Source organism: Chroicocephalus ridibundus, chromosome 6 (assembly GCF_963924245.1).
Source record: "Chroicocephalus ridibundus chromosome 6, bChrRid1.1, whole genome shotgun sequence".
NCBI classification, from domain to species: domain Eukaryota; kingdom Metazoa; phylum Chordata; class Aves; order Charadriiformes; family Laridae; genus Chroicocephalus; species Chroicocephalus ridibundus.
In genome coordinates, this window is record NC_086289.1 from 7,963,094 (window position 1) to 7,989,179 (window position 26,086).

The 26,086-nt window shown below is 38.5% G+C and overlaps 2 protein-coding genes across 2 annotated transcripts in view; one reads left to right on the forward strand and one right to left on the reverse strand.

Moving 5' to 3' along the window:
• Nucleotides 1-19,439, forward strand: part of PDZD8 (PDZ domain containing 8) — a 64,972-nt gene extending 45,533 nt beyond the window's left edge. Inside the window, exons 4-5 of the mRNA XM_063339096.1 lie at nt 14,046-14,208; nt 14,781-19,439. Of these exons, the coding sequence (XP_063195166.1) occupies nt 14,046-14,208; nt 14,781-16,984 (2,367 nt within the window). The 3' untranslated portion in view covers nt 16,985-19,439. The remainder of the gene's footprint in view (nt 1-14,045; nt 14,209-14,780) is intronic.
• Nucleotides 19,440-21,512: 2,073 nt separating this feature from the next.
• Nucleotides 21,513-26,086, reverse strand: part of SLC18A2 (solute carrier family 18 member A2) — a 32,700-nt gene continuing 28,126 nt past the window's right edge. The window contains exons 15-16 of the mRNA XM_063338364.1: nt 25,665-25,798; nt 21,513-23,081 (exon numbers count right to left, since the gene is read on the reverse strand). Coding sequence (XP_063194434.1) covers nt 22,971-23,081; nt 25,665-25,798 — 245 coding nt within the window. The 3' untranslated portion in view covers nt 21,513-22,970. The remainder of the gene's footprint in view (nt 23,082-25,664; nt 25,799-26,086) is intronic.

The window sequence follows — 26,086 nt, forward strand, 5'->3', positions numbered from 1 at the left end:
TCTCCCCCCCCTCCCTTGTTCAGTATGAATTATTTTTAAAAAAAATGTATCTACTTTGCAGGCATTCTATGGTCTTGACTAATTCTTTATTCATTTTTAAATTAAGCGAGTGAGTTGTAAATTCTTTGGGTAAGGTAATAGTCACAGTCCCAAGCAAGCCCTGATTCTGGTGGCAGACAGAAGGGGAAAGGGAAATGGAAATGTGTTGCATTATGAAATCTATTGGGTATTTTTCATGTCTGTTTCACCAGCTATCAGTCAGATCTGTTGCTAATTTAAAAATAATAGTGCACAGAACCAGAGTATATGAAGTTACAGTGAGTGCTGAAGGAAAAGAAGTTTTTAAGCTTGACATAATTTCCTATGCATTCTTTCACTTACCTGGCGGATGAGGAATTGGTATGTATTACATCCGTGAGCCGGAAGATACTTAAAAAAAAAATAATCTATATGAATGAATTTTTACTTCTATTATGGATACTGTCCTGCTCATCTTGTATCTTTTTCTTTTTTTATAATCCTAATAAGCTCTTTCTGGAGGAGTGTTGGGGTTTGGTTTTTTTAGCACTTTTGTATGCTTCAGTGTTAGTGGCTTGGGGTCTGGAGACCCCAGGTTGGGATTGTGCATTACCACAAGGCTTAGTGATGATTCTGGCAGAAATCTCTCCCATAATTTACCTCCCCCCATTATTTCTGCGGGTAGCAGAACCTACAAGTTCTCCAGAAACCAATCTCAAATGTTTAACAGGAATCTCAGTGGTGTAGCTAAGTGGTTTTTGTTTGGTTTGGTTTTTTTTGGACGTCCATTGTAGTAAAGCTTTTTCATAGCCTACAAATGGAGGATATTCAACTCTTTATTGAAGTAGTTATACCAATTCTGTTTTTTTGTCACTCAGATATCCAATTATAGGGGGGGGAAAAAATCCTGTGTTTTTGTTAGCCAATTATATGATCACATTGATTATATGGAGAGGCAGCTGCAACATGAAGGTCCCTTCCAATCCAATTCTATGATTATATGAAAGATTCAGAAATGTTTGTAGAAGTCAGGCTGCAAAGTTGGATAGTGTGTTGATTCCAATTTACAGCTAATGTTCAGTTTCTAAATCATTCTTTGGATACATTGGCACCTTTATGTGGGGGGGGGGGCAGGGAGGGGAATCTAGAATGTTTTTCAAGTGGAAAGCAAATATATCTAGGTATTGATTCCTTTTGCGAAGTGAATTGCCAGTATTTGACTTCGTTGGTGTAAAGATCTTTTGCAGTTTAATAGTTGTGGCAATTTTTATAAGTGATGACCAGTAACAGTATGAAAATCTGGCTTCTAGGTGTGCTGTTGTCTTGGTGCTACTAATTAGATGTGACATTGAGCTGCTGTTTCACTGCCTGGCAGCGACTTGTGCCCTATAACCATAAACAAATTGATTTGATCTGATGTGTTCAACAAAATAACCAGAAATAGATGTATGGTCCTGGAAATCTTTACTGGTTATATAGTTGTGTGTTTATACTGTGGTGTTTTGTCCAGAACTTAATTGAAAACAAAGTTTGGTTTGGCTGCCTCTCTATGTAGAGAAAGATTATTGTACACAAAACGTTGGCCTTCTGAGGGTAATTATTCAGAATAAGCTACATACAAATCCCTGTCTTTTCTGGTCTTGGCAATGTAGAATTTCAGAAGAAAACTGATCTTCTGGTTTTACCAGGCAAAGGGTGGGGTTGGGGGGTTGTGTGCAACAGGAACTTAATTTTGATACAGACGGATCTTCTATTTAATCTCGGAAGAGCTGTTACGATGACGAATCATTTTACTAATCTGCTTTAGTTCCTTCGGGTTTAGTTAGTTCTGTAGGAATGTAGGAGTCTGAAAAATGATCGGGTTGTGCAGGATATTGTTTAGGCTTTTGCTTTTCTTTAATGGCCATTGAGCCATTAATATTGATGAGAAATGTTAACAGTTGTCAAGAAGATAGTATGTTTATGCAGTACAGAAATAACAAACTGTGTTCACTTAAGTCCTCGTTATATTTCCAATTGTATAATTGCATTGGTCCTACGTACACGTGAGGTCCCTGTTGCTCAGACAATGTTATTGATAAGAGTGTAATTTGTATTATCTGAAACTGTAATGGTTTGTTTGAATAGTCTCTTACATTTTTTGCACTCTCTTGTGTAAGCAACTCTTTAAATATGTTGCATCTTTAAGTTAAATGGCTTGATTTCCTCAACTTTGGTACAAAGCTTAATCTGATAATGCTGTTATTGTTGAGGGTAGTGCAGGGGCTCAGCCAGACTGTGAGGCTCGGGGCGAGCTGGAGGAGGCCAGTGCTCGGGCTCTTCCTCAGAGCAGCGAGGAAGAGCTGCTCCAGAACTTAATTGAGGAGCTCTCAAACCCTGGCGTTTCACTGGAGATGCCCAGGCAAGGCCTATTTATGTAGCTCCTGCTCATTTCAGAAGATGTGCTCTACTCCAGATAGAACTCCGCAATTAGTGTTGCTGTTGCTTTAGAGAAAACACTTCTGCTCTAGATTAAAAGCAACCTATAAATAATGCGCTCACTCTTTCCATTAACATTTTTCCTTCAGAAATGTAACTTTTAGGCCCTTTAAAATGTGACTTTTAAACCCATCAGTGAGATCTAAGAGTGATGATTTGTATGCATTAGAAAGTAGTATTGTATATTTTATTTCCATGGAAACTGGCATCTGTGATGCATGTTACTGTAATTGCAGTGGATAATAACTTTTCACATTTCTAGTTTTGATGGCAATATCCATGTCAGTAATCAGGTGGGTAATGCTGCTGGGTGTGATGGTCAGAACTGTCAAGCAGTTTCTCCTGTGTGGAGAAGAAAACTCATAACCGTGAATATTATTTCCGTTATAAAGAACTTCTACCTGATAGTCTTAATATTTTGAATTTATTACTCAAAGGTAATAGTAACTGTTCTATCACTACTAATTCAGGTACATCCAAGATAAATATAAGTAATTACTAGCTGGTTTAGAGGCTTTGCTTTTCATCTATACACTTGAATGTATTTCTTTTTTTCTTTGCTTCCATCTCAGAGATGAATAAACCCCTAGGCTGATCTCTGTCATGTGCACATATTCACAGTGCATGAACTCGTGTACTTATGTACTCATTCATCTGCTTTACCTGTAATTTGCATTGCAGCAATTCATAACATATTTCCACAAAGAAAACCATTAACTAGGAAAACTTTTGATTGGTTTGATGTCACACATGGTAGTATTAATGAACTTTCTCTGTTCTTTTTAATATCCAGTTTCAGTAACCTTATTTCAGTATTTTCTATTAGACCACCTGAGTTTTTTACAAGATATTTATGATGCCTGAGTCATGCTTAAGCAATATTGGAGGAAGCCTTTTTTTCTCTTAAAGACATAAATGGTGATGTAAGATTTTGGAGGGGAGGGGGGGTGGTTGGGGGGTGTGGAATCAATCTTTTCCATTTTTTCGGGGCCAAAGGAAATCATCACAGTTGGCTTTAATAAAGACTAAAAGGATGTCGGTGAGTAAGAGCACTTAAAGAAGAGCTACATTGGTGTTTGTGCTAAATTGCTCTCCAAAGAAAAGCTCCATGTAAAGCTGAAGGTCTGCATTTTACCTGCTTCTGACACTTTGAAGTTAAATGCAGGTTTTCTGCTGCCTTGTTTTGTTTTTAACTCCTCCATTCTGCTCATGTAATTGCTCTTTAGTAAGAAAGTCGCGTCAATTCATGATAATTGCTAAACGGTTTATTTTTTGCATGTCATGTAACTTGTGTCACCGTGCAATTGGAGAGTACACTTTTCGGTAGTAGCCTAGTAAAAGAGTACTTGCGATGTGTCAGAAATACCGAGGAAAATAAGATGTAGCTCCTTATTTTGTTCAGTAACTAGCCTATTCTGCATCTTGCTGATGTCAAATGTTTTTAGTGCTCCTGGGACAGACATGCAGATGCTTAACTCTGCTACCATCAATTGTCACATTGATTTCACATGATGATGAAGTTAGACATGTGTGGAATGTTTGCAGTATTGTGGCTTTAATGAATTATTATGTTAAATATGAACTTGGTCCAATATGTAACTTACTGCAGAATGAGATTACTGTTATATTTTGTAACTTGCATTTTTTAATAAGGTATCGTGTATAACAGAAATCAATGAGGCCCACTAGCTTGCTGTATAAGACGACAAGTAAAAAAGTCTCAAGAAATTTATCCATAAATTAGCATCTTCCTAAAAGTAAAACTAAGCAAATGAAAAAAACCCACCTCAAAACCAACAAAAACCAAACCATGAAAACTGCAGCCTTCATCTGTGATAGTTGTGTCTTCCTGTGCTCAGACCTAATTCACATAGCTGGAAAAATTCACAGCAAAAGGTCCAACGTCCCACTTTCTCTTTTTTTTTTTTCCACTGTTTTACTGTCATTAAAAATCTGTTGTTGCTAATGTGCCACAAAAGCAAAGCCAGTGCCTATTCCAAACCTTGCTAAGAAAGCAGAGATCGTGACTCCATTGCTTGTAAACCTGAGTGTTCTGTGACACATTTGCTGTACAGACTTTTTCATTAATAATGCCATTTGATTGTTTAAATAGAAAGTGTGCACCACGATTTTTCTTTTTTCTTTATTAACACTTATTTTATTAATTGGGTTGGGTGAAATGTGACATCCATTCATGGGAAATTCTGTCCCTTAAAACCTGCTTTCAGTATAGCTTGGATAAAATCCTATGTTATGCTTAAAGATTCTTGAAATGGTCAAGAAGAGATTAAAAACAGTGGAGAATAGTAAAAAACCGACACTCTCGAAGCAACTGAAGGTAGGTCCGCACTGCAGTGCAGCACTAGAATATTGATATACCTGACGTAAGTCAGCAGTACCAGCTTATCTGGACTAAGCTTTAGTGCTGTCTCAACACCAAACCCAGAGTGGGCTAATTCGTCTTGTGCCGACTGCTTTGACAGCAGAATACAGACTAATGCCTTTAAAGTCGGGTTGTACAGTTCTGTGTGTTAGCCACAGGAGAGCCTAAGAACTGATTACTTACTGGCCGTTTCCAGATGCCAGTAAATGTCACAAGTCTTTTGAAGGCAAAGGTGTTTCATGTGTGTGTTTGAGGGGGATTTTGGTTGGTTTTGCTTTTTATTGCTCTTAGCGAAGGGGAGAAGAAATGGGAAAGTGGTGTGTAGGTCATGTGCGTCGTCTGCTGAGTGGGAGAATAATAACCACAATTTAAAAAAATAATCTTTTTCTGGAGCTGAGATTTTTCACAACTTAAAAAAAGCCTTTAAAAGGTCCAGTGCTATTAGGACTCCAGTGTTTCTTTCTTAACTTCTCTCTGAATGCCTTATTTGCTAGTGTTTGACCTTAACCTGTACCTTTTGAAATGGCTGTGTAATTCCTCAGCTTTGATCAGTGGTCGGAGCTCCCTTTGAGAAGTCCGTGGCACTCACACTAAACTTGCTGAGTTACTTGTGATGATGGATGAACGCCTGTGTTACTTGTGATGATGAATGAACCATTGCATTAGGAGTGGGCAATATTATAAAATTTCTTTCAAGGCAACAAGAAGAGTCCACAAGCTGATGATTTTAGTATCTCTTCTGTGACACCCAGAAAGGCACAAAGGTATAGCCAGTCCCATAAAGCTGTGTACAGTAGGAATCATTGCTAGTGTCATCGCTACCCGACTTGCCAGTTAGCAATTGGTGTTTCAGTTGGTTAAGTGTACTCCAGTCAGCAAGCATTTTCAGCTGATATGATACAGAAGGCAAATATATATAAAAATAAATGCAGTAATTGCAAAAACTGGCAGTATTGAATAAAACTAAACAAGTCAAAGAACATACTTTCTGATATTGCAAATATTTGTACCAGAAAAATGGTGTGAACATTCATTTTCAAGATGATTCTGAGTGTGGGCCGATTCCTTCGTTTTACTGGCGAAGACTGTTTTTAAGACAGACTGTATTGTTCTGAGTGTTTTGGTGTGAAAGGTGATGAGTGTAAAAGGTTGACTTTTTAAATGGATGACAGATTAGGCAAGTGGATGTCTGCCAAGGACAGTTATGTGGGTACGGAAAAACCTCTCTAGAGTCATGGGTTTTCGGAGCAGAGGAAGAGCTGCAGCGGAGGAAAGCAGAACAGCAGGTAAAGCAAAAAGCAAGTAATTAAAATAGTCTAAAATCTGAAGGATAAGCCTGGTCCAGAAACCCACTGCAAACACTGCAATGAACACTGGGTAGAGGCAAGGGATGGTTTAACTATCAAACTAAGTGGTATAGGATGGATTAAGAAAATGTAGTTATGTCCCTAAAGAAATCCAGTGATATCCCTGTGGAGGCAGATTTCTGATAAAACTTTCGTATTTTTATATTCCCTGTAACTCAGTTCTCTTTGCCATGAAGTTTTATTGGTGGTATCCACTTATGGTGAAAGCTTATTCTGCTGTTATTAGCTTTTCCAAACTTACTTTGTGTTTGCATGTTAAGTTTTTAATGGCTTTAGCAAACTTTTAAGCAAAACGAACAGAAGAATTGTCTTTGGCAGTTGCTCAGTTCTGTACTGTAAAATGAATTGTGCAAGAACAATAATCTGGCCCTTCGTGATTGCTGTTTGACAAAGGAATTTTTGTCATAAGGAACAGATATATTCCCCTTTAAATTTCTTACCGAAAGCTTTATTCAGATACATATTTTTTTTTAAATGTTTAGACATATTTTTAAGTTAGGCTATTTTGAAAAAGCAACAAAACCCCTCACACTACCCACCATTCTAATAGATCTAGTGCACATTAATTCAACATACTTGTCTAATATGTTTTGGCAAGATATAAAAAGAAATTGGGGAAAATCAAATCACCATGTTTGAAATTTAACTGAATCAATGTAAACCTGGGAATAGGGTGAAATACATGAAAAAATTTCAACCACATCTGGCATTAAAGGTGTATGCTGCTTTGGTGTGGAGGAAGCATCGCATAGCTAGAAATAGTATTTTAACTACCGTCGCAGAAGACTTGGTACGGGTTTTGGAAGAGGAACAACATATTGGGTTTTTTTATATTTTTATTCAAACAATCCTAGGAAACACATTTTGTGGACTATTTGAAAAAATCCACAAATCAGTAAACTAACTTCCAACCTTGTATTTCCTAGTATGTGTTGGTTTCTTAGAATACAGTGTGGCTTCTAGCTCTGAAGTGGACTGCTGTTTTAAGTAGCCAGTACGTAGTCTTTTGTACTAAATTACTTTCAACCTTTTTCTAATTTGTAATTCATGTCTATTTCTAGGGCGGAAGTAAATACATATTAAGGACTCAATTTTCTGCGTAGAATTAATTTTATTATAGAGATTTCCCTTTCTTTTCATTGTTTGTCGCACTGTACAGTCTAGTTATTCTATAAATACTAATGTAACTTTTTATTTTGATTCTTTTAAAAATCTTCTAATTATTTCTGTTGGTATGTTTTTAAACATCTGAGCCTGCTAAAAGAAATAGAAAGATGAAAGATTGTACGTGTAATACATGTACAGTTTTAGGTAGCCAGTTCCTGGGTTTATTCTTTTTGGGTCTGGATCTGGTTTTGCAGTATATCTGAATGCATTCTAACCAGGGAGTTTCTTAGGAATCCCGGCCTCATTAACAAGTTTATGAACCATATTTTTAATGGCTTTCTGTGTGCCTGAGTGGGTGTACATACGTATCAATACACTTACATATACATGTAATACATAATAGTGAACACAGTTTATAATTGGTAATCAGTACATATTTTATTGACTATTGAACTACTTAAGCATCCCAAGAACACGGCTAACTCTCAGATGTTCAGAAAACTTTCTTCTCTTTCTGTTGTTGGGAGTTTTCTCTATGCCTGGGAAATTAAAGGGTTTCTGTCATCATGGGCTCCTTGATCAAGGTCTACTTCAGATGCTTATCTGTGCAAAATTGGGGTTATCCTGCCGCATGGACAGGAGGGCTGGGGAACAGGATGGAAAAGGCATGTGCTGCTCTGGCCCCATGGGTTTGGGCTTCAGGGCCGTCTCACAAAGAGGGGAAAAACACTTACTCCTTTAAAGCGTAGATGGAAATCCTCTCAGAACATTAAAATAAACTCCTCTTTTTTTTTTTTTTTTTTTTCCTTTGAGTCTAGTGTTACTAAGGAGAGTATCGTGAGATTGGGGATACCTGTTTCCTTTCACTGTCTCCTCTAGCATGTATAAATAATCTAGCAGTCGCTTCACTGTGCGGGTCATATATGACTGCATTCAATAATAGGGTTGAAAAAAGTAATAATGTTAAAGTCCGTACTTTAAAGATATATGCCAACCCCCTTTTTTTAATAATACAAATATCTGAGTCTTCAGAATAGAAGGAACTGCTTCCTAGTTTCGTACTTTAATGTGTGGGGGTTTCTTTTGACATGAAATATTCCTTCCTTTCCTCTTAGCGTGCAGGGTTGTCTAGGAGAATGTAATGCTTTGCAGGCACTTTCATAGACGTTATCTCTTCTTTTTCCCCAAAGCACATTAGGCCATACCTTACAAGAATATCTAAGATCCACTGTAATAACTCTGATGGGCTGGAAAAAAAATAAGGTTTTTAGCTACAGTACAGCACTGGCATGGTGTCAGTTTGTGATACGTACCGCATGTTACGTACCACTGATAGGGAATAAGAAGTATTTGTAAAAATATTATTCTTTAGTTGATGTAAAGTTAATGAAATAAGATTTCTTATATCTGCTTGGTTGATGAAGCTTTTCTTAGCATTTATTCAAAAGAATGTGACAAGCTTACTAAATTCTAATAAAGCTTTATTAAGTTAATGCTTACAAATAGTTAAGCAAATATGGAATATTCATTACAGAGTAAAATTAAGCTTTCAAAAAAACAATTTACTTTTTAATTGCTGAAAAGGAGTAATTTGGTTTAAAAGCACAAGTCTTATGCTCTAATTATCATGCTCTGGCTTAATTTTGTGACTTTTTATTTTTGTATGCATCTAATAGTTTTTGAAGTTTAGCTGAATGATTTTGCACTACTAGTAAGTACATCCTTTTCCAGATGTTGTAATCTGCATATTTATCGATGGACGTTGTTTATTATGTCTTAGAAAGGCTGAATGGAAGTGCTATATCTAATGGTAACTTCATTGTAGTTATGAGACTGTAGTGTTACTGATGACATTCTCATCTCTATTAAAAAAAAATAAACCTAACTTTGCAGGTAGTTTTGGCATCACAATTTGTCTGTTGCCTATAAGAGGGATGTTTGTTTATCATACCTTTGCATTGGCAAATTCTTTCAGACTGATAATTCAATGAAGCGTGTGAAGATTAAAACTGCATCCTGTATTGGTACTTACCAAAATATTTGGCCATTTAAATGGTATTAGCAAGCTATAAACTTCCGAATGATCACTGTGTAGCTGTGGAGTTCAGTATCAGTATGTCAAACACGTTGGAAAAACTGATTTTCATTGATGTCCAACATTTCCTAGGCTTTCAGAACGACAAGGCTGAGGTAAGGAAAGGCTGCGACACAACATAATTTTCTGCTGCATTGTATTTCCAGAGTGTATTTCCAATATCGAACTGAAAGTATTGGTGGGGTTACGCGCTGCAGTGGCTCACACACCGATGTGTATAAATGAACTAAAGCCTGTATTGTGAAATCAATGCTTATAGACTTTGCTCTGTAAAAGTCAGGCCTCACATCAAAATGTTTTATTAATTTTAAACTGAATGAACATCTTGTGTCCTCTCCTTGGTTTTTTTTTTCCTTGAATAATAAATCACTAAGGAAATTACTTCTTTTCATTTTTTTCCCCAAGATGGTCATTCCTGTTCTGTTGCATCTTAATCTCAACATGTATTTCATAAATAGTCGGGGGGGTTGCGTACATTTTTTTTAAAAAAAGTACATTTTCTAAGTTCTGTGACATAGTTTAGCTCTCTTTCAACATAAATTACTCTGAATGCATGCCTTTCACTGACAAGCGTGTAACATTATCTGCTTTGTCTTGTTCCTTATTTAAGTAACTACTAAGGTTTGCAGGAACTAGTAGAACAGAGCTATTAATTAGATCAAATTAAAATAAACTTGCTTTAATATGGTATAGCTGGTGTGCTAAAATTTCCCTTTCTCCTATTCACAGCTGTTAATTTTTCTCCCTTGCAGCAAGCTTCCTTGATAATAAAAGTCCTTTCATTATCAGCAGTTTTCTTCTAACCTCTGCGTCGTTCGGCTGACTTTTCATGTTCCCGTAGATCTTTGACTTTTCACATTTATTATCAAGTTTTAATTTGAGAGAGAGAGGCAGAAAGGCATAAAGTAGCTGTGCTGGGTGTACGGAGATGCTTGGTTTTGTGAGTGTACTTGGGGGTGGGGGTGGTGGTGTTTGAGAGCTTGAAACAGCGTTCACCAGCACTGCAGCTAGCCTGAGATATTGGGGTATTACTTGGTGGAACTTGGAGTTGCCAAAAAGAAAAATCAAGGAAACTATTCATCTGGTTTGGGTTGATAAATAAAACCAGTTTATTTCGTGAGAAAGTTTGTGACTGTGCCAAAGTTAATAAAAAGTTGAGATGAACTTCGCTTGTTATGTTCAAAGGCGCTCTCCTTCCAAAAACAGCTTTCCATCAGATACTGCTAGAATATTGGAAGTCTCCTCGCCATCAGTGAGTCATACGTGCGGTATATCTGCGGTCGGTGTCCCTGCATGGGAGCCAAATGTTCAGAGATACCTAAGTGTCTTCGGTCCCAGCTGTCCCTCGTTTCTTTTATGTGGTCTCGCCCTGGGGGAGGAGGGAATGGTGAAGTGCTGGGAATCACCTCAGAGGTTTCTAGTCCTTTACAGTAGGGAATATTTTCCCTGTTAAATCATCCACTATTGAGATCTGCTCAAAGAAGTCCTTGGATTCAAAGGAAGCTCAAGAGGACGAGTGTCTGTACTGACAAACTCTAAGAAAGATCTTTTGGTAACTTTTTTTTTTCGTTTTTACTTTCTCATTATGCCCTTTTCCCCTATCTTGCTCATCATGCACTTTGCCATGATCGCAAGCGCGAACAGTGGTGAGAGGTCATTGCTGCCTTTCTCCAAAATGCTGGATGTTACAGAACAAGCTCCTGTTTTCCTTCTGACACTCTCAAATAAGGCTCCTTGCTCTCTGAAGAACAGGTCTTTAGAAATGTTATTGCTTCTTTGTGCCACTCTTTGAATGGATAAAAAAAAATACCCGACTGTAAAGAAAAGTAGGTTTGCATGAGGTAACTCCTGTGAAAGTTTTACAATGGCCAGCTTCTTTCAGTAGTTGGATTTTTTTTTTATCTACTTAAAGACTGATTGCACAAGTGTTAACCTCATATTGCAGACTTACAGCAACACTTCTGCTGATGCAAAACTAAGACTCTCAGTCTTGTATGAGTCATGGCTTTAAAATGACTTGTCATATTAATTAACTTCAGTTCTGGGCCTTAAGATCCAGAACTTGTATAAGATCTGAGAAGAAACTGTGTATCATCAAAATAGATGTATCCCTGAAGGGCTGTACTTGAATGACCAGAATAACTTAGTGTTAAGTGGAAAATCATCCTGGTTTGTGATGGTGTTTTTTTTTTCTCTCCACCACTCTAAGGATCCATTTCTTTCATGAAACTCGAGCTTTCTACTTCAGTGGACTAGCAAAAATTAAGCGGGGAAAAAAATGGTTATAGTTTGATTTTCAGTTATTTGTAATATTGTGTTCCTTAAGTGGGAGTTCACTTTCTGATCTTCATTATGCTAGGTTCGTTATCTAGTCAAACAAGGATTTGGAAATCTTTTTCCAACTGTAATCACTTAGAGCAAGACTTTCAAAGGAACCATTATAGGAAAATTGAGATGTGAATACTTAAACTCTGTGGCAAATCCCAGAAATAACGCCCTCCTTGTTGCTTGATAGTAATAGGCAGAGCCATATAGCATAGGGGAGCGATTTTTGGAGGGGTTTCTGTTGCAGGTTTGTATGCTGCCATAGCAAATTCATGTCACTTGTGGTTTTGACAGTTAAAATACACAACTAGGATTGTTTTGAAATTGTAGTAATTGTTCATGTTGTTTCCACACAGCTAACTTAAAGCCACTAATTCTTAACTTAAAGACTCTTTTCCTTTAAAAAAGTTTCTATTTTCTTCCAAAAGCATTTCTAATACTTTTTCTTTGTAACAGTTCAGAGTTTATAATTTTTTTTATTTAATTATGTAGCAGAGTTTCTTTGGTCTTAATGGGAATGTGACCTTAATTAAAACAAAACTAGAAAAACAAACCCAAACCCACTACCATAGTTGTTTCTGTACACAACTATTTACTTGTTTCCATTATAGAAGATCCCTGAATCCTGGAACTGCAATGAAGCTTACATTGAATCTTGTTATTCTTGCATATGTTACTGGGTATTTACAGTAGACATGTTAACAAAGTTGAAGAGGAAAATATTATCTTTAAATCACTGTGGGAAATACGGAGAGTTAACGGCAAAGCTTAAAAGGTTCATGCAAGTCTACTTCTTCAAACTCAATCCTGTTCTTAAGCGAACTGTTAATTAGTGTAGCATTTCTAGTTAAAAAAACTGAACAACAACTAACAAAAAGCTAAGATGTGGGGCTGTTAAGATCATAGGAAAGGAGCGAGAGCCGTGCAGCCAAGGGGAGCGTCATGGACTGAAGTTAAGTAATCTGCTTCATCTGTGGAAAGCCATTGTACAGAACTAAGCAAACGAACACATCCTCAAAAGAGGAGGCTCAAGTCCAGACAGCTCAAACACAGACAATTGAATAACAACAAAGTAAATGCAGGACGGGGGAGAAGTCTGTCTACCTAAAGTCAGTAAATTGAAGCCAAATACAAGATTTCCTACGGAGGTTTTCTACAAACAGTATCTGTCTCTCTGTTCTTGGGAATCAAGAAAGGAAATTAAATTTCTGTCCTTGGAACTGAAACATGGACTATGAGCTCCCCTTTCAAACAGACAGAATATACTTTGTATGAATGACCGTAGGCAGTCACTTGAAACAGTCCAGAAGGAATGTGCTTTAGGGGAAAAAAAATAATATATTTTTAAATTCATTAACAATCTTTAAGAAAAACGTTGCCAAAGATCTTAGACACCGAGATGTGTAAACAGTCGGTCACTACCTAGGTATATTCCTTAATAGAGACTTGCAAATTTATAAGAAATCTCTGTATGAGTGTGGGGTGGAACTCTGCCATGGAGATTGTAACTTTTCTTACGAAGAAAATATTTGAGATTATAGAGTTAAATTTTACCTTGTATTTATGTTGCAAGATAAATCTGAGGAAAGGGGTCTGAGGTTTTTGACGAAGGCTTTTAGGCTAATCTTAAGTTAGATTTGTTCTAAATATACTTTATCAATGTGCAAATACATAATGGTTTTCTCACTCCAAACACCTTTTGTATAAACGAGTGAAGAGCTACTTACGCTAGCAGGTTTTATAAGATAAATACAGTGTATTCAAAGTGATACTGAGACTGATGGTACAGTGCTCCTTATGATAAAACTTCTTCCCAATAAAAAGGATGATGAGGTTGTGTGTTGTTGTAGCTTTGTTAGGGCTGGGCCTCTTCGTGAAGATGAGCCTCGTATTGCCATTCCTGCTGACTTGTATTTGCGCAGGTTAGCTCAGTGCTGTTGTTACTTGTCTATAAACTGTTGAACAGATGTACACACGTTTATTCATATATGTATATTTTGCTGACAATTCCTTGTACCGCTTTCTAGTTTTGACATATTTGCTTCTTCAGATCTGGTGACCTTTGGTTCCATCTTTCTCCCAGAGTAGGCTGGATTGGCAGATAGTGAATCCGTTATGTGATAAGCTGCTTAGTGAAGTCAACGGATGTCCTAATGTAACTCTTTTCATAATATCACTTGTTATAATTTTAGTTTATACAAGGTCATTAGTAACTGTGAATCCTTGCATCCTTGCAGTTTAATCAACGTACTCTTAACTTCTTTCTCTCTAGGCAGAACTAGTGAAAGGGAACCTGCAAAGTGTTGGGCTCACGCTCCGCCTTGTGCAGTCCAAGGAGGAAGATGCAGGACATGTTGTTATTGAAACCGTGACTCCAAACTCACCTGCTGCCGCTGCTGACCTACAGAGGGGAGACAGACTTCTAGCAATTGGCAGTGAGTAATAGAGACTCATAGAAGAGTTAGAGTTGGAAGGGACCTTAAAGATGATCATATGTCAGCTTTTAAATTAATAAGTGTCATCTTGCAAACTGGAAGGACATTTTTGCATACAGTTCAACTAGGCTGCCTTTCTTGACAATTACAGCAGCTATGCCTGGTGCTCATAATAAAAATGAACGTTTGTGTATTTATGGCCACATACAGTTATCATTCCCTTAATCCTTTGTTAAATGCCTGCATCTGAGAAGTCCAAGCTTACAATAAGGCTAATAGCAAAGGTTAAAAACATTAGCACGTAAAACCAAGTTTGCTCTTTAAGAATATAGCAATAACAAACAGCAAACTGGACTGTATGTTAGTGTTGTTTTTCATCTCCTGAAGTAATATATTTGTATGAATAAAATAAAAAGGATCCAACTGTTAACATTTCAGTTCAGCTGTTCTGTCATAATTAACTTCCTCTGTTAGTGAGCGACACTATTATTACCATCATTAAAGTTCTAAATGTATTTTTCGGCTATTTTTGGCCACTTTCAAATTTAACGTTTTTGTCTTTTTTTTAATAGGTGTTAAAATCACATCAACTGTCCAAGTGTTGAAGCTTATCAGACAGGCTGGCGACAGAGTTTTAGTCTTTTATGAAAGGCCGGTTGGGTATAATCAGCATGGTTCGGCACTGCAGGATGGATTTGGACAATTGGAAGACTCTGCATTCTTGACACAGCCAGAAGATGACCAGGCTAGTTTATCAGCTGATGTTGATAACAGAGATTTTGATTCAGAATTTGAGGACTTAGCTTGTGAATCACCTGACCAAAAAGAAGACCTGCCAGCAACTCTGAGTCCCAAACGTTCAGTAGTAATACTTGCTGCTAAACCACTTGGAACTATATCTCCAATTCTGAATCGAAAACTACACTTAGGAAGTTATCAGACAACATCAAAAACACAGCAACAAAAAGATGGAGCTAAAGCGGCAACATCCAAACCTGTTGAGAGTTCAGATGCGTCACAGCCATCAGGTAAACAATCACAAGGATCCAGTACTAAGCCCCCTGTGCCGCCTAGGCCACAAAGTAAGCCCATTTTGCTTACTAATGAAACTCAAAATCTGCCAGAAAGTGGAGGCGTATCTTCTGAAAAACCAGAGAGGCCACCTCCACCAACAAATAATGAAGATAAATGTACAGAGAAGGTGAATGTACAGAAGAATAGTGATCAAATAGAAGACCCAACAGTATCAAAAGTAATAACAGCACCAAAACAAGAAACGTTAAAAGATGGACTTACAGAAAATGCACGTAGTTACAAAGATAGTGGAGATGATCATCAAACGTGGGAATCGCCAGAAATTCCTTATAAAACCCGGCAAGGCCGATGGCCAAGGACAAGAACATCTTCCTGTCTGTTTGAAGTAGAAGAATACCATAAGTACCTTAATGTTGCACTGTGGTGCAGGGACCCTTTCAAAGCAGGTGGTTTTATCTGCTTAGGATATGCAAGCATAAAACTTGAAGAAATTGCTTTAGATTGTTTAGCTACATCCTCAATGCAATATATTAGAACATTTAAACTGGATGCTCCTACACCTAAAGCAGCAGTCACTAGAACAGCATTGCGTAATTTGACAACCCATAAGGGATTCAATGAAAAATTTTGTTATGGCGATGTAACTTTACACTTCAAATATTTAAATGATGGTGAAATAGATGATTCAAACTTTATCCTGGAGAAAGAAAGGGAGTGTCCCTTGGAAGAAGAAGCTCGTGCAGTTCAGAAAGAGGATCCTTATTTGGGACAAGTTCTTACAGAGAACAAGCATAACTTTCAAGATACTCAGTTTCAGAATCCAACTTGGTGTGATTACTGCAAAAAGAAAGTATGGACTAAAGCGGCTTCCCAGTGCATGCTCTGTGCTTACGTTTGCCATAAAAAATGTCAAGAAAAATGTCTAACTGAGACACCCTTTTGTGTAGGAGCCGAAAAGCGACTCGATCGAACTGTGGGAAGTTGCAGAGTAGAAGGACAGGAAGCTCCCCAAGCTACGCCCTCTCGTGTTGATTCAGAATCTAAATCTGTTAACAGAACTACAGGTCTGACCCGGCATATCATCAATACAAGCACCCGTTTGTTAAACCTTCGTCAAGTCCCCAAAGCTCGCCTTTCTGACCAAGGAACAGAGGTGGTAGAACCTTCGCCAAAGCACACACCAAACACTTCTGATAACGAAAGCAGCGATACTGAAATCAGTGGGCCAAGCAGTCCTTCAAAACGTGCAGCTGGTAGTGGGATAAAGCTGGTCCGAAAGGAGGGTGGTCTAGATGACAGTGTCTTCATTGCCGTTAAAGAAATTGGACGCGATCTCTACAGAAGTTTACCCACAGAGGAGCGTTTTCAGAAATTAGAATTTATGTTGGATAAGCTGCAGAATGAAATAGACCAGGAGCTGGAAAATAATAATTCACTTGTTAAAGAAGAAAAAGAGACGACCGATGCAAGGAAAAAAGCCTTGATTTCTGCTGCGCTGGCTAAGTCAGGCGAAAGACTGCAGGCCCTTACGCTGCTGATGATTCACTACAGAGCAGGCATTGAGGATATAGAGTCTTTGGAGAACATGTCAGTAGAGCGACAGTCCAAAAGAGTGACTAAAGAGTCAGAGGAACCCAATATAGCAGCAGAAATGGAGAATGAAGATGTCAGTCTGATGGAGGCGCCAACATTCAACATCATATCGGCAGAACCAGTAGAGCCACCTGAGTCAGAAGACTGATACTTACATAGTTAGCGTTTGAAGGAATGGACTAAAAGAATACTTTGCACTTAATTACAAACATACACAAATTAAATTGAGACACTGGTTTAATGCACACGTCCTGCTTCTCCACAGTTATTTGCCTGTGTAAGAGTACAGCTAATAATGGTTCTTCTCCAGCTACAGCACCGTCATGTTGTTAAACTGGCTGGTCAAAACTACATTTTGGGGTTTATATTGGAAATTTATTTTTAATAACTTATTTTTATTTTTTCTAATTATGTAACCTTACCATTTCACATTAATGTGTGTGGTGTCCTTAATGCATTACTTGCCCCCCCCCCCCAACTATTTTTGGTTTTGAGCTGGTGTTTTCAACAGGAAACTGGCAGGATTTTCAAAATGTTTCGTTTCCATTGTATGGTGGAAAAAAAAATTACAAGCTTGTTGCATGCCTGAGCTGATGACTGACACAGAAGTCACTGAGGGACCAGGCTTTAAAACGTCGATCACGGTTATTGTACGTCTTCTAGGTAGTTGTGTATTTCTTGCCAAACATATCATGGAAGCAAACGAAACGTCTTTCATTTTGTCCATTATTAATACTTACTAAAGTTAACATCGCGTATCATTTGTTTTCCATCTTTTTGTTACAGACAAGAACTTTTCATTGTTAGTAATTAACATGAAATATAGTAATGCTATGCTAAAAAAAAAACCTTCTTTAGAAATTTGGGCTATTGTGTCCTGATTGAATAATACTAGATATCAAAGTACATACCAGTATTTCATAATAATCTAATTGGGAATATTTTTGGGATAAGAGGCCGGCTGCCTTCCAGACAAAATTATATGTTTAAGTGGTGTTGTATTATCTGATAACCTGATAAAGAAAAATGGTTCTTCACAAGAGTTGGAGGTTTCATTGCATTCTATGGAAAAAGCATGTAATGATGGTTTAAGTAACTTTAAAATGTATTTTGCTGCAGACTTTATCTTATCATTTCAGAAAGCTTAAGGTACAAAATACTTTACAAAAATAGATAAATATCTTGTCTCAACACTTTTGAGTAATCATATAGTGGTAAATTGCATTCAGCTTCTCGGACAAGAGCCAGCCTGAGCAGAAGGATCACCTTTGTCAGAAAAATGTCGTATACTGTATATAACATGTTTTATTTGAGTCAAAATACGTGCGTCCAGTAGAGATGAGGAAGAATTTCAGCCAGCGGCTTTTGAAAAGAACTATCCGGTCTTGTGCTATGTGTAAACTGTGGATTTTAGCATCACCTGGCTAAGGCCGTTGTTCTTCTTTCCTGTAAACATGTCTTTGTTTCATCTTCCGTGTATAGAAATGTATAGAATATCATCTTTACTTTAGGTACTGTGTTAGGTACTGCTGTCATTATCACTGGTAGTAGAAAACAAAAAATGCCTTTGTGGAAATGGAGTTGAATCTAAGATGGTAGAAGAAAAACAAAACAAAACCTCATTTAAATTTTCAGGCAGTCTGTAATGTTACCTCTCCATTAAGTTTGCTTCTCGGTTTATTTTGTGATGGGCAAAACGAAGAAGCAATGGTTTTCGCAGATGGAGGAGCATACTTGTACTTCTAAACAAAACGGTTACTTCCACTCATGCAACTACTTGCACTTTGTTGTGAGTTCTGGGCAGTTGATACTTACTTAGTTGATGTATGGAAAACACTATCCATGCTAAAATAGGCATGTGACACACGTCTGAAATTAAGCTTCAGCAAATAATCGCACAAAATTAGCTTCCCTTATTGACTAAAAGTTATTTAACCTGTATTTGCTTGAGATGCATATTAAGACTTCCCCACTCCATTTTCTCAGTGGCTTACCATTGGTGGTGATCTGCGTTCAATCTCCATCAGTGTTTGCTCTTATGGCCTACTATAGAGGTTTTCAAATATATCCAAGTACTTCATTTAAACCCTGGTACACATGAAGGAGCTGTGAAAACAATGCAAATACCAATTTAAAATAAAATAAAATAAAAAGATGCATTCAAGGTTTTAAATTGACTTGTGTAATACAGTGGGTAAGAAAAGCTGGATATAGTTTTCCTCGTATAGTATTGCTAATGATGATTGTAAGAGATAAATTAAATGTAGTGCAATATTTTTAAATATACTGAATGGGAAAAGGCCAAAATAGTTGTATTTTAGTGATAAGAAAGAAAACGTAAATTCCTATCTGGCATTAATTACAATAAACGGTGAATCTCGACGGGAAAATTGTAATACTACATTCCTGATGTAATCTTTGCTTCATGCTTGACTGTAAATAGCTGAAAATAAACAATACCACAGAAAACAAGAATATCTTGACTTAATGATATCCGAATAGGTGGCAGCTACACACATTTGCAGAAGATCTGCCTAATATGATTTTGTTGGCTATTATTTTATCATGAGAATAAGCTTTAATAAAATAGTTTTGCTAAATTATCAACCTCTTTGCATTGTGTTAATATTTTTTTTTTTTTAAAACATTTGTATTGCAGTAGTTTATCATCCGAAACCACTACTTAAAGGACAGATCTTTGGGAGAAAACATTTTGCATTAACTAGAACTGCTGATTGCTGGGCTAATTGGGCTTCTATGCATTCTTTCTGTTTGCATATGCATTTATTTTTATTCTACACAGTTTAACAGTAGACACAGAGTTCTTTCAAAAGGGGGTGATTCTTGTGTAGCGAGAGAATCTTCTAAAATGCTAAGGACATTTGTGGGTTGGGTTTGGTTTGGTTTGGTGGTTTGTTTGTTGTTGGTTTGTTTTTTTTAAGACCTCCAAGCGCTGCACAAATAATACTTTCATTTATAATTCAATTATTGGCAATAGTGACTACTGCCAGAGTTACATAGGGGGGGAAAAAAAACTGTCCAAGAAAGTGTCTTCTGACTTGTCCTGGCCTTCAGAAAATATTAATGGATAACTAAACAAATCCTTACTTGTTGTCTAATCGGTTGTTCCTTATAATTCCTTAGCCTTGGGCGTTTTTTTCCCCTCAAATTTGAAATAAAACGTGCATGGAAGTTCACAGCTATAGGGGAGGACTAAGCAGTGGGAGCAGATGAATGAAGTGACTTTATCACACTTAAAGTAACACAGATAAAAATATACAAAATATGTAAGAACCCAAAATTATTCCAGGACAGAATGGGCTTTTGTGTATTTTCTGTGACTAAAGTTACTTTCTGACTGTCAGCAAAAAAAGTTTGTGTTTGATTACTTATTTCTCCAAAAATGCAAAATGTGGAACAACTGCTAGCTGTCTGGGGTGGTTTTTTTGGGGGAAGGGTTGCATAGAGAGACCAAACGTGGGTGTCTGTGTGGCTTTTAGTTGTTCTCTTCAAACTTCTGATGGACCAGGGGTGGAGCAAGAGCCTGGAGGAGCCAGGCTGAGCTGGGGGGTCGTCTGGGGGTCTGCTGAGCTAACTGGGGTGAGATGCTGGTTTGTAAAGCCCCTGTAGAAACCTGGCTCTGTCTGCAGAAGAGGAATGTGATCGATTCATCTGTCCTTGGGTCTCCTCCTCGTACTGGTTTTATTGCAGATTAACGTGAGCTCTCTTCCTTAATTTTGATGTGCTCCAAAAAAACAAGCCATGAAATAAGCCTTCCTATGCTGCCTTTTTTTATAGCTTTTTTAAAATATAAGTTACTATGTTCGCATTGCTTCTGCACTTGGGAATTTAAGCAATACTTTGGTTAATCAGCTGGCAAATGAATATGTTGTGTGATAATTTAGAATTCTACCATTGGTATATCAGTTTCAAATATCGTTGAGAGTAACACTTTGATTAGCAGAGTTTGGTGAAGCTATGTAAAATAACTTCTCTGGGGGCAAAATTTCAAGTGTCCGAATGATCTACAGCATTAAAGTCTGAATCTAATGTAAATAGTCCTCGATATGCAGAATCGTCCCTTATTCAGTGGCAGGGAAGTCGTCAGTAGTAGACGGAATCTTGGGATTTGCTGTATTAGTGTCTGTCTCCAGCCAGCTCTCAGCTTTGAGGGGAGCATCTCCGTCTGCCATGTGCTCAAAAGAATGAAATAGAAGATAACACCAATATAAAGACCCGGAAGTGCATTTTTCAGATCAACCATAGGACCATATAGCTTGGCCTTTCACACCATTTAAACCTCTTACAATGTTTTCTCAGAATCTTTGCCCTTATTTAAAGAACATACAGGGGAGTGAGTCCCTGGCACGTTTTGGTCTTACCTATTTCCCGAGAGTTAAATCTCAGACCAGCAGCCCCAGGACAGACTTGATTTTTGGAAGCTATTGCCGTTACTTAAACAAGTCGCGTGTATTTATGACCCGGAGTGAACATGTTTGTCCTGAGTTACAAATGGACTAGAAATGAGGAGTTGCTTTCTCACCATCTGAAATATTTGTTGGGTTATTTCCCCCCCTGGTATGCAGTAAACCACAATGCATAAGGCAAATCGGGAGAGGGGGGAATTCTTTTTTTTTTTTTTATTATTATTATTTTTACCTTATTACAATAGATGATGAACTTCTTTCAGATAACTTTATTTTAATGCGGTCTGAATGCATAATTATTGACAAAGCAATACTCGAACTTTGATCCACTATGTCTTTCATATTTTCTGACCGTAGTCTATACACTTTACAAAACTAGATGTAAACATAGTATCTATGCTGTAGTACATAAACCATCTGCAATTACATGGAAGAAGGCACGTAAAGATTTTTAATTTGACAAATGAAAAGGTACACCATGGTTGATACGGATGTTGGGATTGTTTTAAAATGCTTTCTTTAAAAGTCAGATTTCTCCCAGTGCAGGAAGGGGCTGCCAAATACGGTGCTTTTCCTGTCTTAGGCTGTGCCCCCAAATGGTAAGAGAGATTGGCAACAAATGGGTCGGGTTTTTTTTTATTGTTGTTAGCAAAGTTGATATTTTAACTTCATTTTTTTGAAAAATAAATATATATTGAGTTTCTAGATGAGCGTGCACATCACATGAAATAAGGTTTTTTTTGTTTGAACTGCTTATCCTCTTACTCTCAGTTCCTGCGGAGATTAAATACTGTGATACCGCAGCTTTTCTTAACCAGTCACCTAAGATGCATCTAAAATAAAGTTGAGATATGTTAAAATTAAAAGATTCAAAAGCTAGAAATATGAAAAGTATCTTTATGACGTTCTTATTCCCTTTAAGGGAAAGGGAAGGGCACATTCGTACCTAACTTGTTCACCGGGGGCGGGGGGGGTGTTGTTGGGGCCTTCATGTTGCACACCTGGTTAGCGAAAACTTCGTTAAATACTACTGACTAATAGCTATGCACTCAGCTGTTTAAAATACTGTTTTCCCCAACATTCCATGTGCCTTTTATTTTACTAACAAAAAAAGATGTGCCTTTATTTTACTAATACATGATCTGAAGTTGTTGAAAAAAAAAACCCCCCTTGTAGTGATGTCCACACTCTGAATTCCAGCTCCTGTGGATGCACCTGGCCGGGTACAGGGCAGGAGGAGATCAATTGGGTTAAGTTTTCTTTGAGCTTTGCTTTTTCTTTTTTTTTTCTTTTCCTTTCAATTAGATAAGAAATTCCCAAGCTCTTACCGGCAACTCATGACTCCAAACAAAATATGAAACATGGGGTCAATGAGTTGACGTTAAAACAAACGCAAATATTTTAAATTCACATGTTTATACAGATTTGTACTACACACTTAATCAAAAATATAGTGTAATATTCAATAAAATTAAATACACAAAATAAAGATTAACACTATACAAATCCTCTAGAAAAGCTTTTCCCCTCCTTCTAAGGCGGTTCGCAGTCTGCTTGATAACCATGGGCGATGAATAGTATACCTTTGGTTGGGTTTGACCGTTTCACTATTAAATGTACAGTGCAACTGAAACCTATTTCTAGATGAGCCGTTTCACATGAAACACTGCGTTTTGTACACCAAAACATGTTCTATGGCTTTCAGTGTTATTCGTCACTTTCGTATTCTTCTTCTTCGTCACCTATGGGGTAGGACTGGATGTTGTTCTGGGTGTACATTTTTGTTTTAACAGGGCAGTTGTGATCCATGAGTATCGCCTGAAAGAAAACAGAGTGTGAATTAATATTCACATGAATGAGGCATTTCAGCTCAGCCTCTGCGTGTGGCTCCACCACCCCCACCCCCACATCGGGCTGCAGCCACCATTCAGGGCTTCACCCGTCCTCCCTCAAAGCAGAGCCCAAACTGATGGCAATTAGACCTTATTGCCCTCTACAACTACCTGAAAGGAGGTTGTAGCCAGGTGGGGGCCGGGCTCTTCCCCCAAGTATCAAGCGATAGGAAAGAGGAAACGGCCTCAAGTTCCACCAAGGGTGGTTTAGATTGGATATTAGACAAAATTTCTTCATCGATTAGGTATTATTAGGCAAAATTTCTTCACTGAAAGGGCTATCAAGCGTTGGAACAGGCTGCCCAGGGAAGCGGTGGAGTCACCATCCCTGGAGGTATTTAAAAGACGGGTAGACATAGCGCTGAGGACGTGGTTCAGTGGTGGACTTGGCAGGGTTAGGTTGATGGTTGGACTCGATGATCTTAAAGGTCCCTTCCAACTTAAATGAATCTATGATTCTAAACCAAGCCCATAGGTCTGGGTGAGGTGAAGGTGGTACCTTGGCCATATAGATATCCCCAGCCAATTTCTATTACCTTACTGCAGCCAGTATTTCAGCCCATGTGTTAAACTGAAATACATCTGCCTGCTCTCCGGTTAGAGTAATTTACCTCGCCTCTATTTAATCATCTATTTGAAGCTGGATGAATGAGCTGGACCGGTCCTGCTGCCTCGAGCTGAGCCTCCCTTACTGGCTTTGCTTTTCCCACCTCTTTCTGTGGAGCTCCAGACGGGCAGAGCCGGGCTCTGCTGGGAGTGGTGGGCCAAACACTGCGACTGTACACCCACGGCAAGCTACAAGGGGTTATCCAGGGCAAGCCACAAGGGGCCGACCACACTATTACAGCCTTCGTGATGGATTTCTCCTGGGACCATCGGAGTCTGTACTTGGAGGAGTTGTGGAACTTATTTCACCTTGAGCGTGATTAAGTTTGGTTTTTAATTAATTGCACAAAGAGCACAAAGTAGGGACCCTCCTTTTGACTCTTTTCAAGCCCCAAAGTAAGGGCACATCCCCCCACTGCCCCAAAGTAAGGGCACATCCCTCCACTGCCCCTTTGGGACCAGGAGTCACTTTGCATTTACAGGTATGTTGCGGGGGGCAGAAAGCATGAAAGGGGCTTGGGGAGAGACCCTGCCCCTTCGGCAATTACCACGTTACACGTGAAATCCTGTCACTGACCAGGGAAGCACACAACAAACTTCGTATCTCTAGCAAACAACAGCAGCTCTTTTTTCTTTCCCCCCCATCCATGTTTTAACTTTTCTGTTCCTCAGCCTTATTGAGTGTGTAAAAAAAAAAAAAAAAAAAAAAAAAAAAAAGAAAAAAAAGATAATTAAAACCACAATCAGTGCAGTCTGCAAAGGTCATAAGCAGGGATTAGCTGGAATCTCTGGGATTCTGCAGTCCAAATACGTGCAAAACGAAAGGTCTCTGGCCTCACATATGCCGCTCTTTCAGCAAGATTCATCCTTCCGGCTTTTCCGCTTGTGCCAGTACAAAGCGGGAGTAGCCTGTGCACCAGGTCCTGCTCCTGCCTTGCAGAGACGCGGCTCTGTGTAGCAAGACCACGAGCATGCAAAATTCCATTTTCTTTTCACCCAAATAAATGACTAGCAACCACATTTTGGGCCCGAGTCAACTTTGTTCAGCATGAGCAGCTGGTGATGGACATTGCCGCAAAGATCGGTGCTTGTTTTTCAGGATTTTCCCAGTCCTGGAATCACAAGAGGGCTTGCACTGCCTACTGACTGCACTGCCCTGTAATTCCTTCATTATTCCCGTCACCTTGCTGTTTTAGGGATGTATCGGAACGCATTCGCCTGCTCTGAGATTCATCCCTGGGTACCACTGCGAGTCCCAGGGGACTGGGCGAGATTGCGGGCTTGGCCGAGCATCCTTCCCCTTACGCACCATAGAGGGGCTGGGGAGCACTGGCTGCTCTAGAAAATTAAGTCATTGGCAAAGTTGTTTCAAAAAAGAGTTAGGGTAAGACCCGTGGTACAGATAGGGTAAAAGACGCTGCTAATTTGTGATCTGTACGGAGGAAGGCGGAGGCAAAAAAGGTGATGCAAAATACACTGTAGAGAACCATGGAAAAAAAATCCAGGTTGAGGCACGTGAAGGAATAAAAGAGAATCGGTCAATACAGTTCTGGCACTTCAAGGAAAACAAAAATGCCTTTTATACTGACTCCACCACAGCGTGTGCTGTTGCAGGTGAATGTCTGCTGGACCTTGTTTCATGATAATCAATTTTATGACTTTGTAACATGTAACTAATAAAAAGGTTTGGTTTTTTGTTTTTTTTTTTTAAATACACCTTGGACACAAAGAGAAGGGGGAGTTCATTCCAAAGATGATGCATGAGGGTGAAATAAACTGCGCGGGTCCAATTTTGGGGAAGTTCGAGGCAAAGATGCAGAAATAAGTTATCATTTGTTTCACTGGGGAAAACCAAACCAAACCAAACCACAAAACCAAAAGAAAGAAACCATGTTATGCTTACCATTTTCTCCTCTTTGGCAGGTGGACTTCGAAGGAAAAAGCACAGGGGAGCGAAGAGGATATCCACGATCCCTATAATTGTCATGAGCCATGGAAATCCAATGGCCTTTGCAATGGCACCGCCAGCAGAGGGACCTTGTATAAATAAAAACCCTTTTCTGAAGATCGCTCACACGCAGAATTTGCAGCAGTCACTTTAACCCACAGTAATTTTATATACAAAAAAATCCTGCCTTACAAATTGATTTGAGGAATGTAAAGACATGTTTGTAATTACAACATGAACCTTTCCTGGCTCCGTACTCCACATTCACTGAAGAAATCGGGGATGCTCCTAGAGGCGTCTGTATCACGCACTCCAGGAGGCAGGGGGTCAGCGGGGAGTTATTCCCCTCGCAGACTATTCGGAGCACAGCTGTGGTG